This window comes from Mustela nivalis (genome assembly GCF_964662115.1).
Source record: "Mustela nivalis genome assembly, chromosome: 1".
Taxonomy (NCBI): Eukaryota; Metazoa; Chordata; class Mammalia; order Carnivora; family Mustelidae; genus Mustela; species Mustela nivalis.
This window is the reverse complement of record NC_139020.1, coordinates 113184860-113199439: the sequence shown is the minus strand read 5'-3', so window position 1 is coordinate 113199439 and position 14580 is coordinate 113184860. Positions and strand designations below refer to the sequence as shown.

The window sequence follows — 14580 nt, the reverse complement described above, 5'->3', positions numbered from 1 at the left end:
TGGTCCTTAAAGGTGGGTTTGTCAAATTTCTGTTTAACATGGCTAGGCATGTTTAAGTCTTGGAAAAAAATCTAGAACTACAGAGCCAAGTAGGATGTTCATTCTGTCTTTCAACAATGCAGGGTGGCCCACAAAGTCCTTTTCTTTTTTTTTTTTTTTTAAGATTATTTATTTCAGAGAGAGAAGAAAGTTCACAAATGTGTGAGTGAGCAGAGGAGAGGGGCGGGCGTAGAAAGTCTTAGCAGACTCTGCTGAGTGAACTGGGCGTGGGGCTCAATCCCATGACCTTGAAATCAGGACCTGAGCTGAAACCAAGAGTCAGACACTTAACCAACGGTGGCACCCGTGCACCACAAAGTGTCCCCCAAATCTTAATGTAGTTTTAATTTCTAAAACTGCAGAGTATATGTTATAAACTATAAAAAAGATTATTTAAGAATTTTTCAGAATAACTTAGTTTTGTGAATTTTGAGTAATACATTTTAAATTTTAGTTTTTTACTTCTTTCTCTCTGAGCTGGGCAAATACTCAAGTAAAAAACTAATAATGTGTGTTATTCAAAATAACTACTTGAAATTTTACTTGAGTTATAGATCACACTCTAAATCACCTTGTGAAATTACCAACTTGGTAATTCTGGGTAGGTACATGGAATATCCTTAAAGAAAACCTTCTATATGCAGACTACTATAAAACTGTTGTTCCAGCTAATAAGAAACCTTGGTCTGATGCAAAGATGGCTTAGAGGTTTGGGGATTTCTGTGCCTGTTGAGGCCAACTCCTCTTGTTTTAGGAAATGAGATATGACTCTTATCCTAGAACACTACAGATGGTTCTTAGTAATTATATAATGTGAAAAAAATAAGTAAATGTCCAAGAATTCACATTTGATATAGTGAGATATATTCCTGATAGCTTCACTTTGTCCTCTGCTGCTGTTTTTTACTCACACAAAAAATCATGTTCATTGTAAATGCAAGGAAGGGTTTGGTTAAGCACAATGGCCTATGAGCTCCTTGCTGTTTAGATAAGATCAAGGCTGAGGCATGCACTGTGGAATTGGGACTTCAGTGTACTGGCTAGATGGGACTTACTCAATAGTAGCTCTACCAGTGGCACAGGGTATATCTTCTGAAAACCCATTTAAAGTCAGTGAATTTAAAAATCCTAAATTTTAATATCTTAATCATTTTGAAAGCAGTTCACAAAGAATCAAACAATATTTGGCAGAAAATTCTCATCCAAATGGATTTTTATGCTTAGTTTTATTTTTATTATTAATAGCCAGCTTTTGAAAGTGCTGATACAGCAGTTGGGAAGAATGACGATATAGTGCTTTTGGTAAGAAAAATTTCTTTGTTTCCTATGATCTAGAAATTGACTTGATTAAAAAACATAGACTCCTGCAAGCTACAATAGTTTTATTCAGAAAGTTAAATGGATTTCAGAAGTTCTATATTAATGCTTCAAATGTTCTAGATAGATACATGGTAGAATAGCTTAATATGTGTTTTTTTCATCTTAGTAGGAAATATCATTTAAAATATATAGGTTTTTATCTTTAGCCAGAAATATTAGAGGCTTTCTGTTATGTACATGTTTTTTAGAATTTAAATATATATTTATATGTTAAACATAAGCTGTTGCAATTATTGTCTTACTGGATTTTTATTAAAAGTTTATGTGAAAGTCTAGGTGAAGTCTTGATAATTTTCTATGTGGTATAGTGTGCTCAAAGAGAATAATAACCGATAGTTTTTAGTGCAACTTTTTATTTAAATTATTTTTAATGCCTCTAGTTTGGTAAAATTTGGTAAGATTTAATAGTTTTGCCTTAAAAAGTAAGTTAAATTTTAGAGCAATAACACTTATAAAAAGAGTAATGAGATAAAATGGTCAAGAATTAAATTTAGAAAAACATTACAAATAGATTGTTTAAAAAATTACTGCAGTATTTTTTTGCTGTGGTCACTTTTTAACTCTGGAGGATGAGTTGATAATACAGCTGTGTCAGACTGAGGTGAGCTCTGTCGAGATGTGTTTGGCAAAAAGGTTTTAAATAGTTGTAAGTACATGAAGTTAATGAACACATTGAATATTAATGGTAATTCTTTTTCTAAAATTATAAACACATGCTTATTCATCTAATACATTCTTCATTGGAAAATTAGGATTTACAAACGTGTAGAAGTACATCTCTATTTCTAGGCAGAGGAGAAAAGAAAAAAGTGAAGAAGAATGAGTCAAAACTCAGCAGTGAGAGACTGTGCATAATGCCTGGTATATGATCAGTTAGGTCAGTGGTTTTGAGATTTATAGAGTCAGAGTTCTTAAGATTAATGGCCTTTGGTGCCAGAAATGAGTATCTTCTGAAAATGTTTTTCTGTCTAAAAGTTTCAGATGGGTGACTTTTATTTATTTAAAAACACCTTCTATTACAATTTTTACATGTTAAAAAACAAGAAGATTAAAAAAAAAAGAAGATTATAGTATAATGAACTCTCATATACCTATTACATTCACCTTTTAACTCAGCTGTAGCAATTACTAACCTGGGGCACTCCCATGACGGATAGAGAGGTTTTAAAATTTTAAAATTTAAAAAAATTTTTTATTTGGAAGTAGGTTCAGACCTGCAGAAAAGTTCATGTATTGGTGTAAAGTGTTCCTTACATTCCTTGATTATACTTGCGATATTTGCAGAATCTGTAGTAATGTCTTCTCTCGTCTTCCTGATATTGGTAATTTGTGCTGCCTTCCTCCCCTTTTTGAGTCTTACTAGAAAAGATCACTTTTGTCAATCTCAAAAGAAAAAGCCTTTGGTTTCATTGATTTTACTCCATTTTACTGTTTTTTATTTCATTGATTTCGACGGTGAATTTTATCAGTTTCTCTTTGGTGCTTGCTGTGGGTGTAATTTGCTGTTCTTTTTCTACTTCCTTAGGGCCAATGCTGAGGTCATGATTTTAGGCATTTCTTCTTGCAGATTTTGGAATTTAGTGCTATAGATAATTTCTAAATACTGTTTTAGCTGCATCCCACAAATTTTGATATGTCCTCAGTGTTACTCAGTTCAGAATACTTTGTAATTTCCCTATTGATTTCGGACACATGGATTTTTTACGAGTGTATTTTGTTTCTAGGTATTAAGGCTTTTCTACCTATCTTTTTGTTACTGGTTTCTAAGTTAATTCTATTGTTTTTACAACTTTGTATGACTTGAATCTGTTTTATGTCCCGAAATGTGGTCTTTCTTGGTGAATGTTCTGTGCATATGTAAAAAGAATGTATATTTTTCTGCACTGAGTAGAGTGTTCTGTAAATATCAGTTGGGACCAATTTGACTGACAATGTTGTTCAGATCTTCTGTGTCCTTTGTGTATTTCGAAGATCTGTTAAATGTATACATGTTTAGGATTATGGTTTTATGTCCCTCTATTAACCCGTTTGTCGTTATGAAATGACTACATCCCTGGTAATATATTTTTTTAAGTCTCTGATAATATTCTTTGCTTTGAAGTCTCCTTTGGCTGATATTAATACAGTTATTGAAGCTTTAATTTGAATAGTACTTGCACAGTATATTTTGTTTTAACTTTTAGCCTACTGTGCCTTTATTTTAGGTTGCGTTTCTTATAGGTAACATATATTTGTAGCCTTGCTCTTTTTTTTTTTTTTTAAAGATTTTATTTATTTTAGAGAGAAAGCAGAGAGAGGGGCAAAGGGAGAGTGAGAGAGAGAGAGAGAGAATGAAAATATCAAGCAGATTCCCTGCTGAGCATGGAGCCCAAAGCAGGTGGATCTCATAACCCAGAGATCATGACCTGAGCTGAAATCAAGACGCAGACACTTAACCAACTGAGCCACCGAGGTGCCTCTGCAGCCTTGCTTTTGAAAAATAAAACCACAATCCTGCCTTTTAATTACTGTTCATATTTAATGTGATTATTGATATTGTTAGGTTTAAATCAGCCATCTGGCTATTTGCTTTCTATTTGTCTCATCTCTAGTTTCCATTCCCCCCCCTTTTTTGCCTTTTAGATCAATTTAGTAATTTTTATGGTTCCATTTAATCACCTTTGTTGATTTTTTTAGTTGTGACTCTTTTATTTGAATGGTTACTTTAGAGTTCATAGTGTATATCTCTAACTTACTAAAATTTATCTCCAACTAATACTACATTCATTCACATATACTGTAAGAACCTTACAAGAGTATACTTCCATTTCTTTGTGCTGTTTGTTCTATTGTTATATATATTTATTTATGTATGTACCATGTCTGATGCTTTTCCTTCTTCCGTGGAGATCCATGTTTCCATTTCCATTTTTCTACCTGAGGACTTCCTCTAACACTCTTTTTTTAATGATGTAGGTTTGTTCATGATGATTTTTTTCAGGTTTTGTGTTTAAAAACATATTTCACCTTTGATTTTTGGAGGATATTTTTGCTGAATGTAGAATTCTGTTTCTCGTTGCTTCAAAGATGTTGCTCAGCTGTTCTCACCTGCATTATTTTTAGCAAGAAATCTGATGTTATTCTTAACCTATCTTCCTTTGTATTTGTAACAATCTTTTTCCTCTGGCTCCTTTTAAGATATTTTTCCTCACTGCTTTTGAGCAATTTGATAATGACATGCCTTGGTGTAATTTTTCATTGTTTATTTGCTTAATAGGACTTTCTGATCTATAGGCTTATAGTTTTTCACCTAATTTGGAAAAGTTTTGGCCATTATATCATCACATATTTTTGGTCCCTCCTATCTTACATGTATATTAGGGTGCTTGAAGTTGTCTGATGGTTTATGGACTTTTCTCCCCCTTCTCTTTGTTTCTGTTCATTTTTCATTTTGGATATTTCTATTATTTTTGTCTTTAGGTTCATTGATTTTTCATCTGCCATATTTAATATGCTGTTAATTTCATCTAGTAATTTTTTGTCTCAGATACCGTACTTTTTATCTTTTAGTCAAGTTGGTTCTTTTTTATATCTTTCATGTCTGTAGTTAATGTGTTTAGTCTTTCCTCTTGCTTTTTGAACATATGGACTACAGTTAACCATATCTACCAGTTCTATTATTTGTGTCAGTTCTTGGTCTTTTTCTACTAATTGATTTATCTCATTATGGGTTTTCTTTGCATACCTGTTAAGGTTTAATTGGACGTCAGATATTGTTACTTAATTGGAACTAGATATTTTGCGTTCCTATAAATTCTTGACTCAGTGCCATCTTGGAAATGAAGTCTTAAAGATACTTGGTCCAGCATCTCCAAAATAAGCCACATTATCGTACAAAACAATTTAGTAAAAATTTAGTAAAAATTGCTTCTCAGTCTAGGGTGGTATTACAGCTATGAAGCATATTACTGGAGTCATTCTAACATGGTAAGCCTGATTCACCAAATCAGTCTGGCTTGAAGTGGCAGTTGTTCTCAAGGGCCATGACTTACTGCTTATAGAGTACTGGAGAATGAGCAAGCCCAACCTCTTCCCCTGCACGAAGACCAGCTATTGTTGACTGAATGTGAAAGGCATAGCCCAATCCTACAGGGAACCCAGAGGGAGCCCAGGAGTCTCCCTGATTTGGGGAGATGAAGCTAAGAGTCTTGGGAGACATCAGAGTAGGCAGGTTTTCAGGGCAAATTATCAGTAAAGGGATCCTTACAGAGAAAAACACTGAAAATATCCAAAATAGTTCCCCTCAAGTCTTCCCCTCAAGCTGAGTACGAATCAGCGCATGTGTGAGGAAACTCCTGAAGCTCAGGAAAAGCACCGACCAAAAGGATTAAGAGAAAAACTTATCAGGGCTTACACAGAGCTGAGAAGAATGCCTGTTCCTACCAACCACAGTGGAAAACCTCACTGGGCACAAGGATTCAGGAAGAGCATTTCAGAAGGGTGTTGCTTCAGTAGCGGGATCAAATTAGCCCTCAACTAAAAACTACTCTGGTCCTACCTAACAAAACTCTTTAAGACATGAAGTAATAGGGGTGCCTGGGTGGCTCAGTTGGTTAAGCAGCTGCCTTAGGCTCAGGTCATGATCCCAGTGTCCTGGAATCCAGTCTCATGTCGGGCTCCTTGCTCCATGGAGGGGGGTGTCTGCCTCTTCCCCTTTTGCCCTTCCCCTGAATGTGTGCTCTCTCTCTCTCAAATCTTTTTATTTATTTATTTTTAACATTTTATTCTTTTGCCAGGGGTAGGGGAGAAGCACAGCCAGAGGAGTGGGAGGCAGAGGGAGAAGCAGACTCCCTGCTGAGCAGGGAGCCTGATGCCAGGCTCCATCCCAGGACTCTGGGATCATGACTTGAGATGAAAGCAGACGCTTAACCAACTGAGCCACTTAGGCGCCCTTCCAGTATCCTTTTTTAATACAAGAAAAAAATTTGTCAGTGAGCTCAATGAATTTTCTCCTAGGCAAGCATCCTGGGTAGTCAAACAATTAGAAGATTGCTTAGTGTACTTGGAATCAGAATGGGGGAGTGATCTCCAGTAGGGGTACACCTGCTTTAGGAATTGACTCTTGGCCAAGCATTACCATTCATGTAAAAGGTGCTCAGTAAATATTTGTTAGATGATTAATTTAATAATCATGGAGAGTTTTTGGGGTTGCTTTCATTGCTGGTGCTTTACCTTTATACTTCAAGCAATAAATTGAGTTGTGTGAAGCATTTTTAGCTCAAGATGGTTAAACTAGATTTGTTCTCTGAGTTGGGAAATGAAAAGTAAAGATTCTACATTAGTTTCTCACAGACCTTAAATTGTTTTGTATCAAAGCTATTGTTAGTATAAGTTAATTGATGAAATATGTCAGGTTTTGTGATAGTATGTGTCAGAAGAACTAGCACACTTATTGAAAATGTCATTAAAACCAGCCAGCACTTTAGTGAGTACTTAAATATCAGTTAAACTTCGATACATAATTACAACAAAGTCTTAACAGTATGAAGTATATAGTCTACGAAGATATAGCAGAATTCCCTAATATTTGTTGTTCTTTCCCCTCAGTAGTCTTCAACTGTTCTGAAGCACAGGACCTTTCAGACCACTGTAGATATGGACAAAGAAGAAAGGAAGACTATCAACCAGGGTCAAGAAGATGAAATGGTAACTGGTTTTTATAATTTATTTGTCAAGTGTGAAGAATTATCTTTGTAATTTATTATTCTAGGAAAGTAGAAAAGTTCATAAAAACAAAAAAGCATGAAATCAATGTGCTTTTCTCATCCCCACTGCCTTTTTGAATTGGGATTATGTAACATCTCTATTTGTTGATTTTAGTAAAATTCCTGTTTGACTGTGAGCTCTAATACTTAAAGTATTTTAAAAATTTTTTATGTATTTTTTATTTTATTTTATATTTCTTTTATTTTTATATTTTTTTATTTGATAATTTAAGAAGTTACATTAGCTAATGTTTTAAGTGTAATCCCAAATGTAAGATTTCTAATTTTGATTTATAAAAAATGTTTGAAATCAGCTTAATAAAATAAAAAAAGCTTTTCAGCTCTTTGTGTGTAGAAGTGAGAAGATAAGGTTGTCAGGTGTCGTATAAGTCACCCCATTAAATGTGAATTTCAGATAATCAAGGAATAAATTTTTTATAAGCATGTCCTAAACATAGCATAGGGCAAACAAAATTAATTTTTAATTGAAATTTATGTTTTAACTAGGCCCTCTACATTTTCATTTGCTAAATTTGGCAGCTATTGTTTGGTTATGGTGGGAGTGGTAGTAAACTGAAACAATGAAATAATTTGTGTCAGGAGGTCAAATTGATCAGTCATAGTGGTATTGTGACAATTAGCTAATCATTTGGGAGAAAAATAAAGTTAAAACTTACTTCATTTAAATGCAGTGTGATATTATGGCTTATATCCTGGAGCAGAAATAAAACAGTGAAAAAACTAGTGAAATTGTAATAGAGACTAGGTTTAGTTAATAGTAATGTACTAGTGTCAGTCTCTTCAATTAGACAAATGTACCAAGTTAACAGGGTAAACCAGAGGAAGGCATACAGGACCTCTTAATGTTTTTGTAACTTTTCTGCAAATATAAAACCATTCCAAAAATAAAAGTTTATTTAAAAAAAAGTCAGCCTTTTATATGACAAGACTTAATACTTACCAGGAAAATAAAGAACTTTGGCAGTTATCTCCTATCATTTGATATTCAGTTGTGTGATCACTGTGTCCTTGCAGGAGATTTATGGCTATAATTTGTGTCGCTGGAAGCTTGCCATAGTTTCTCTAGGAGTGGTTTGCACTGGTGGCTTTCTTCTCCTCCTCCTCTACTGGATGCCTGAATGGCGGGTGAAGGCAACCTGTATTAGAGCTGCGGTTAGAGACTGTGAAGTGGTGCTGCTGAGGACTACTGTAAGTCTGTGTATTTATTGGGAGCTGATTATTCGAAGCATTATATAATGCTTTTGGGTGTACTTGGTTCAAAATAATACATGAGGAACACATCACTGCTAGGATATAATTGGGAATACTAATCCTAAAAGCATTTGTGTTCTAAGTGATAATGATTAGAATAGAAAGGAATCTTTAAATGATTGTATCAGCCCCTTCCTTTTATAATTCTTGATGCAGTGAGAAATTAGATGCTTGTCTATCAAGGTCACCAGCCAGTTTAAGGACTATATCAGATCTGTTATTCACTAGACCAGCTGCCTTTCTACTCTGTGATGCTGCTGCTTCTCTGGTTGTTGTTGTTTTTTTAAATCTTAATTGGAAGCGTTTTATCAGAGCCTTTAATTTCTTTTTTTTCCTTTTCTTTTAATTAAAGAAATTATTTTTATTGAAGTATAATTGGCATAGGACATTATATTAATTTCAGGCATACAGCATAGTTATTCAGTATTTGTGTAGATTTTTAAATAATCACAATAACGGCAGTTAACATCTGTTACCATACAAAGTTACAGAAATTTTTTTTTCATGTGATGAGAACTTTTAAGGTCTGTTCTTTTAGCAACTTTCAAATATGCCCTACAGTACTGTTAACTGTAGTCATCATGCCGAATGTTAGATCCCTGGGAAGTTTTTACCCATTTCACCCCCACTCACCCCGTACCTTTGGTAACCACTTAATCTGTTGTCTGTGAGTTCGTTTTTTGTTGTTGTTGTTGTTGTTATGTGTATTTTTTAATTGAAGTAGAGTTGACATACAATATTAGTTTCAAGTAGACAGTATGACTTGACGTTTATGTACATCATGAAATACCACAGTAAGTGTACTGACCATCTGTCACCATTCGAAGTTATTATATTACTGACTATATTCCCTGTGCTGTACTTTTCATTCCCATAACCTAATTCTTTTATGCTGAAAGTTTGTACCTTTTTTTCTCTTTCATCTATTTCACCCATTCCTCCTTCCCCCTCCCTTTTGACAACATCAGTTTGTTTTCTGTATTTTTGAGTTTGTTTCTGTTTTTGTTTGTTTTGTTTTTGGTATTTGTTTTGATTTTTGTTGTAGTATCTGTTTTTTTCTGTTTGATTTATTTCATAATAAGCATAGCATAATACCATCTAGGTCCATCCAGTTGTCCCAATGACAAGATTTTATTCTTTTTTATGAATGAGTGCTATTTCATTATAAATATATATACCACTTCTTCTTAATCCATGTATCACTGGGCACTTAGCTTGCTTCCATATCTTGGCCCTTGTAAATAATGTTGCAGTAAACATAAGGGTGCATATATCTTCCTGAATTTGTGTTTTTGCTTTCTTCGGGTGAATACCTACACATGGATTACTGGGTCTCATAGTATTTCTATTTTTAATTTTTTTTTTAAGATTTTATTTATTTTTTTGGCAGACAGAGATCACAAGTAGGCAGAGAGGCAGGCAGAGAGAGAGGAAGGGAAAAGCAGGCTCCCCGATGAGTAGAGAGCCTGACGAGAGCCTGAGCCATCCAGGTGCCCCCAATTTTTAATTTTTTGAGGAGCCTCCATATTGTTTTCCTTAGTGGCTGTACCAGTTTGCATTCCCACCAACAGTGCACCAGGTTTCTCTTTTCTACACATCTTCACCAACACTAGTTTTTCTTGTCTTTTTTGATACTAGCCATTCTGACTGATGTGATTATCTCACTATGGTTTTGATTTGCATTTCCCTGATGATTGATGGTATTGAGCATCTTTTGTCACTTGGTCATCTTTATGTCTTCTTTGGAAACAGGTTTATTCCATCCTCTCTCCATTTTTTAATTGGGTTTTTGTTGTTGAGTTATATGAATTGTTTGTATGTTCTAGAGATTAGCCCCTTACCAGATATATTTTTTGCTTGTATCATCTCTCATTCAGTAGGTTGCCTTTTCATTTTGTTGATGGTTTCCTCAGAGGCCTTAATTTCTAGCCTCAGTATGTTGATAGTTAAATTAAGAATTACTCATAATTTGGGGCGCCTGGGTGGCTCAGTGGGTTAAGCCGCTGCCTTCGGCTCAGGTCATGATCTCGGGGTCCTGGGATCGAGTCCCGCATCGGGCTCTCTGCTCAGCAGGGAGCCTGCTTCCTCCTCTCTCTCTCTGCCTGCCTCTCTGCCTACTTGTGATCTCTGTCTGTCAAATAAATAAATAAATAATCTTAAAAAAAAAAAGAATTACTCATTTTTTTTTTTTAAAGATTTTATTTATTTATTTGACAGAGAGAAATTACAAGTACACTGAGAGGCAGGCAGAGAGAGAGAGAGAAGGAAGCAGGCTCCCTGCTGAGCAGAGAGCCCGACGTGGGACTCGATCCCAGGACCCCGAGATTATGACCTGAGCCGAAGGCAGCGGCTTAACCCACTGAGCCACCCAGGCGCCCCAGAATTACTCATAATTTTGCATGAGATATTGTATTAGTGAAGTATGTCATAAAATGATAAACACTGGAAAGCTTTTATACATCTTCATGTATGGAATTTATACATTTTGGGTGCGCCTGGGTGGCTCAGTTAGTTAAACCTTTGCCTTAGCTCAGGTCATGATCGCAGGGTCTTGGGATAGAACCCCGCACCGGGCTCCTTGCTCAGTGGGGAGTCTGCTTCTCCCTCTCTTTTAGCCCCTCCCCCTGTTTGTTTGCGAACGTGCATGTGTTCTCTCTCTGTCAGATAAATAGATAAAATCTTTTAAAAAAGATGAAAAAAAATTTTGAGCAGCGTTTAAAAAAATTTATACATCTTGAAATGGTGTAACATTTAGTGCGTAGGAAGTGATGCTTTTTCAGGGACAAATCAATAATCTGTAAAGAATGGGAATTAAAAAATATGTAGGTAGTTAATGTAATATACATGATTGACTTTTTATCCCTTTCTCTCTTGTAAGGATGAATTCAGAATGTGGTTTTGTGCAAAAATTCGCTTTCTTTCTCTGGAAACTCACCCATTTTTGAACCCCAAATCTATGACTAATAAAGTTGCAAATGGCCATGCTGTTCATCTAACTGAAAATTTGGCTGAAGAGAATAGGCACGAGATGAATAAATATTCACAGACTCAACCACAGCAGGTATAATGATCTTAGTGTCAAAGTTTCTTTGAAAACTGGAATTGTTCAATATTTTATGCTGTCATAACCTATAATTTTGTACATGCAGTTATTTTTGTTTGAGATAAATTAATATACATATAAAATATTTATTACTATACATGGCACAGTTTAGGTACTAGTAAAAGAAGCAGATTGCATTTGTATGTGATCATTTTAATTTAATAGATAATAGATTTGTGTTAGTAAACTTCATCATAAACAAGTGATGGTAATGTAATGCCTTTTGATGTAACATTTATACGTGTTCTTCAGGTCCGTTATTTCACCCACCACAGTGTAAAATACTTCTGGAATGATACTCTTCACAATTTTGATTTTTTAAAGTAAGTATGCTTCCTTTGTTTGGATTATATTATGAGTATCTTGAAAATGTTCTAGATAAAAAAAGAATTCATTTTAGTGTTACATAAAATCGAAGAGGAGTTTATTGCATAACTTTTATTCACTTAATAAAAACTCCCTGGTGTTACTTGAATACTGACTAACCATTTTAGGGTAAAGCCTACTTGTAACTTTTACCTTGGCAAAATTTACATAAAAGTTTGAAACAGTATGATTCTCCAAATCTACTCTGAGTTGGAGTTCTTTTCTTTTTGTGGATTCATTTCAGAGTGAATTTTGAGTACACTCCACAGCCTGTCAGAATACCTGAATTCTCATTTCCCAACTTGCCAAATTTATCCTGAGGGATGGAGTCATAGACCAACAGAAGTTTAACTTCACTGTGTGGATAAAGATTTAGACATTGTCAAATGTGTTAAGCCTCAAGTAGGAAAAATTGGAGGAATCCCTTAAACTGTATTTATTGTGAAGGCTTCGAATTATACAAGCACAAGGATATTTAGGATTCTATTTTTATTTCTGTTGTTAAAGTGATTATTGTAAACACTCATTAAGTATCACTACTTGAGTGCTGAAGGAATTTTTAACATTAGTAATATAAAGAGAATCACCTTATGAACATTTAATATTCATGCCTGGATTTTTTCCTCAGACACTAAAGAATTGGAATACTCTGGAATAGCCCTGGGCATTTCCACATGCTTAGTTCTGAAGACCATTCCTAATTAAGAACTATTGCCTTATAGAACACTGCCAGTGAGCTGCCATTTTGTTTTTTAAAAAAAGACTTGGAGCTGATCTTTGCTGCTTTTGAGAAGTTACCAGCTAAAGTTGAAAAAAAATTTCAAACCTATTTGCCATGTGGTGTTTGCCAACTGTAGAAACTTGCAGAATTTAAACTTTTCCCAAGGATAGCTGTTAATTATGGAGCTTAGTTTTTCTACCTGAAAAAAGTAGAAAAGGATTGGAGTTAAGTGATGTACAAAACTCTCCTTAGAGTGCTGTGACAAGTATCTTAGTTAAAATAAGCATAATTAAGACATTTTTTGGGAAAAGTAGATCTGTTGGTTGAATCCAGTTAGAACTGTTAACAGATTTTAGGCAATGCCTGTGACTTATATAAATTTTGTACCTCTCTTCTAGGTTTGTATTAAAACAGGGACAGATTTGGATTGATGCTTTTATTGAAAAAAAAATCATTGAATAGGATTTTTTAGTGTGAAGCTTAAAAAATTTAAGAGAGAAAATTACATAGATAAAAAGTAAAAAAAGATTTTACTTTGGAATTCTCACGTTAGTCATACTTTACCTTTAGTTTTATTAGTTTAATTATTAGCTCCTATAGCTTTGGTACAACCTTAAAGGATAATAATAATATTACATAAACTTGAGTATTTAGAGCCATTTTATCGTGTGATAGATACATTGGATAACTTAGAATTTGGCACATTTGAGAATTAGAACTTTCATTATTGTTTATCTTAGGAATTTGAGATTTAAAAATTCTCATTATCTCAGTTTTTGTTAAGGGTTTCTATTTGTAAGGAGGTCACACTTTAAAATCAGGAATATAGAAAAATGAGGCATTAAGACATTTGGATATTTTAAACTTTGTTTAAAGTAAAAACTTTGGATTTATTTAGGGGACTGGATGAAGGTGTTTCTTGTACGTCAATTTATGAAAAGCATAGTGCAGGACTGACAAAGGGGATGCATGCCTACAGGTAATTTTTATCCAACTAAAGTTAGACCTGTTATCAAAGTTCCTAAATAAAGTAGTATATGTAGTCCATCCTTTTACCGTATAGTTGTACATTTTAACAGGTATTTATAGAGATAGTAGTTGACAGCTTATATTATATTTGGGTAAGCCTGTCTGTTAGTTTAAGAATTATGAAAATGTTGAAGCTGGAATTTTGAAGTTGATATCCCTGAAAATATACCATATTTCATCAATTCTAAGCTGCACATTTTTCCACATTTTAACCTAATTTAAAGGAGGGATGTATCATGTTGGGTGGAGTGTTATCCTTGAGAGCATTTTTGTCTTGATGGCATGTAAACTAATGAGTATGTCTTATAATTGATGGCATCTTAGATTTTCTGAATTGTATTGGAAATTGTAAGCATGCTAAAAATTTACCACAATGAATATTTTAAAGTGGGATGCATAGTCTTTTTTAATCATGTTATTCTTTGCTACAGTATAAAAATATACCAGCATATTGTATATTTTGAGGATAATTATCATTTTCAAATTGAATTGGCAGGTTTTTATACTCCTGGATTTTTTCAGTGGGTTAGGATATAAAAACTTAATTCATTCAGACTTATTCAGAATTACTCATTACTCTTTCATATGGAAAGTACTACTAGGAGTTTAAGTTGGAAGGATTTAATAAAGTTTTGAAAACTTTTTAAAGTCAAATGTATAGTTTTTGAAATAAATATTTTTAGTATAATATTCTCATTAGAAAAATAGTACAGGACCCCTCAAATATATTTTAGTCTCTTGCAAAAATTAATCGCAATTCAAAATTTTGATTCCTGCTGTGTTCAAGGATGAAAAAGAAAGTGTTTGCAGACATGGTTATTATATACTAGTGGGAAAGATACTCGTCACCCAGAGATAATGAGGCAGAATGAAACAACAGTATAGTTACCCAGTATTCACTACTTTGTTTTAAATACTGTAGGTAG

The 14580-nt window shown here is 34.1% G+C and overlaps 1 protein-coding gene across 2 annotated transcripts in view; it reads left to right on the top strand.

The window, feature by feature from the left end:
• The window catches only part of ATP13A3 (ATPase 13A3), a 92286-nt gene that overhangs the window by 18129 nt on the left and 59577 nt on the right, over positions 1-14580 (top strand). For both annotated transcript variants that reach the window (XM_082683387.1, XM_082683388.1), the window contains 5 exons: positions 7006-7104; positions 8199-8372; positions 11314-11496; positions 11791-11861; positions 13524-13604. In XM_082683387.1, coding sequence (XP_082539513.1) covers positions 7054-7104; positions 8199-8372; positions 11314-11496; positions 11791-11861; positions 13524-13604 — 560 coding nt within the window. In that variant the 5' untranslated portion in view covers positions 7006-7053. The remainder of the gene's footprint in view (positions 1-7005; positions 7105-8198; positions 8373-11313; positions 11497-11790; positions 11862-13523; positions 13605-14580) is intronic.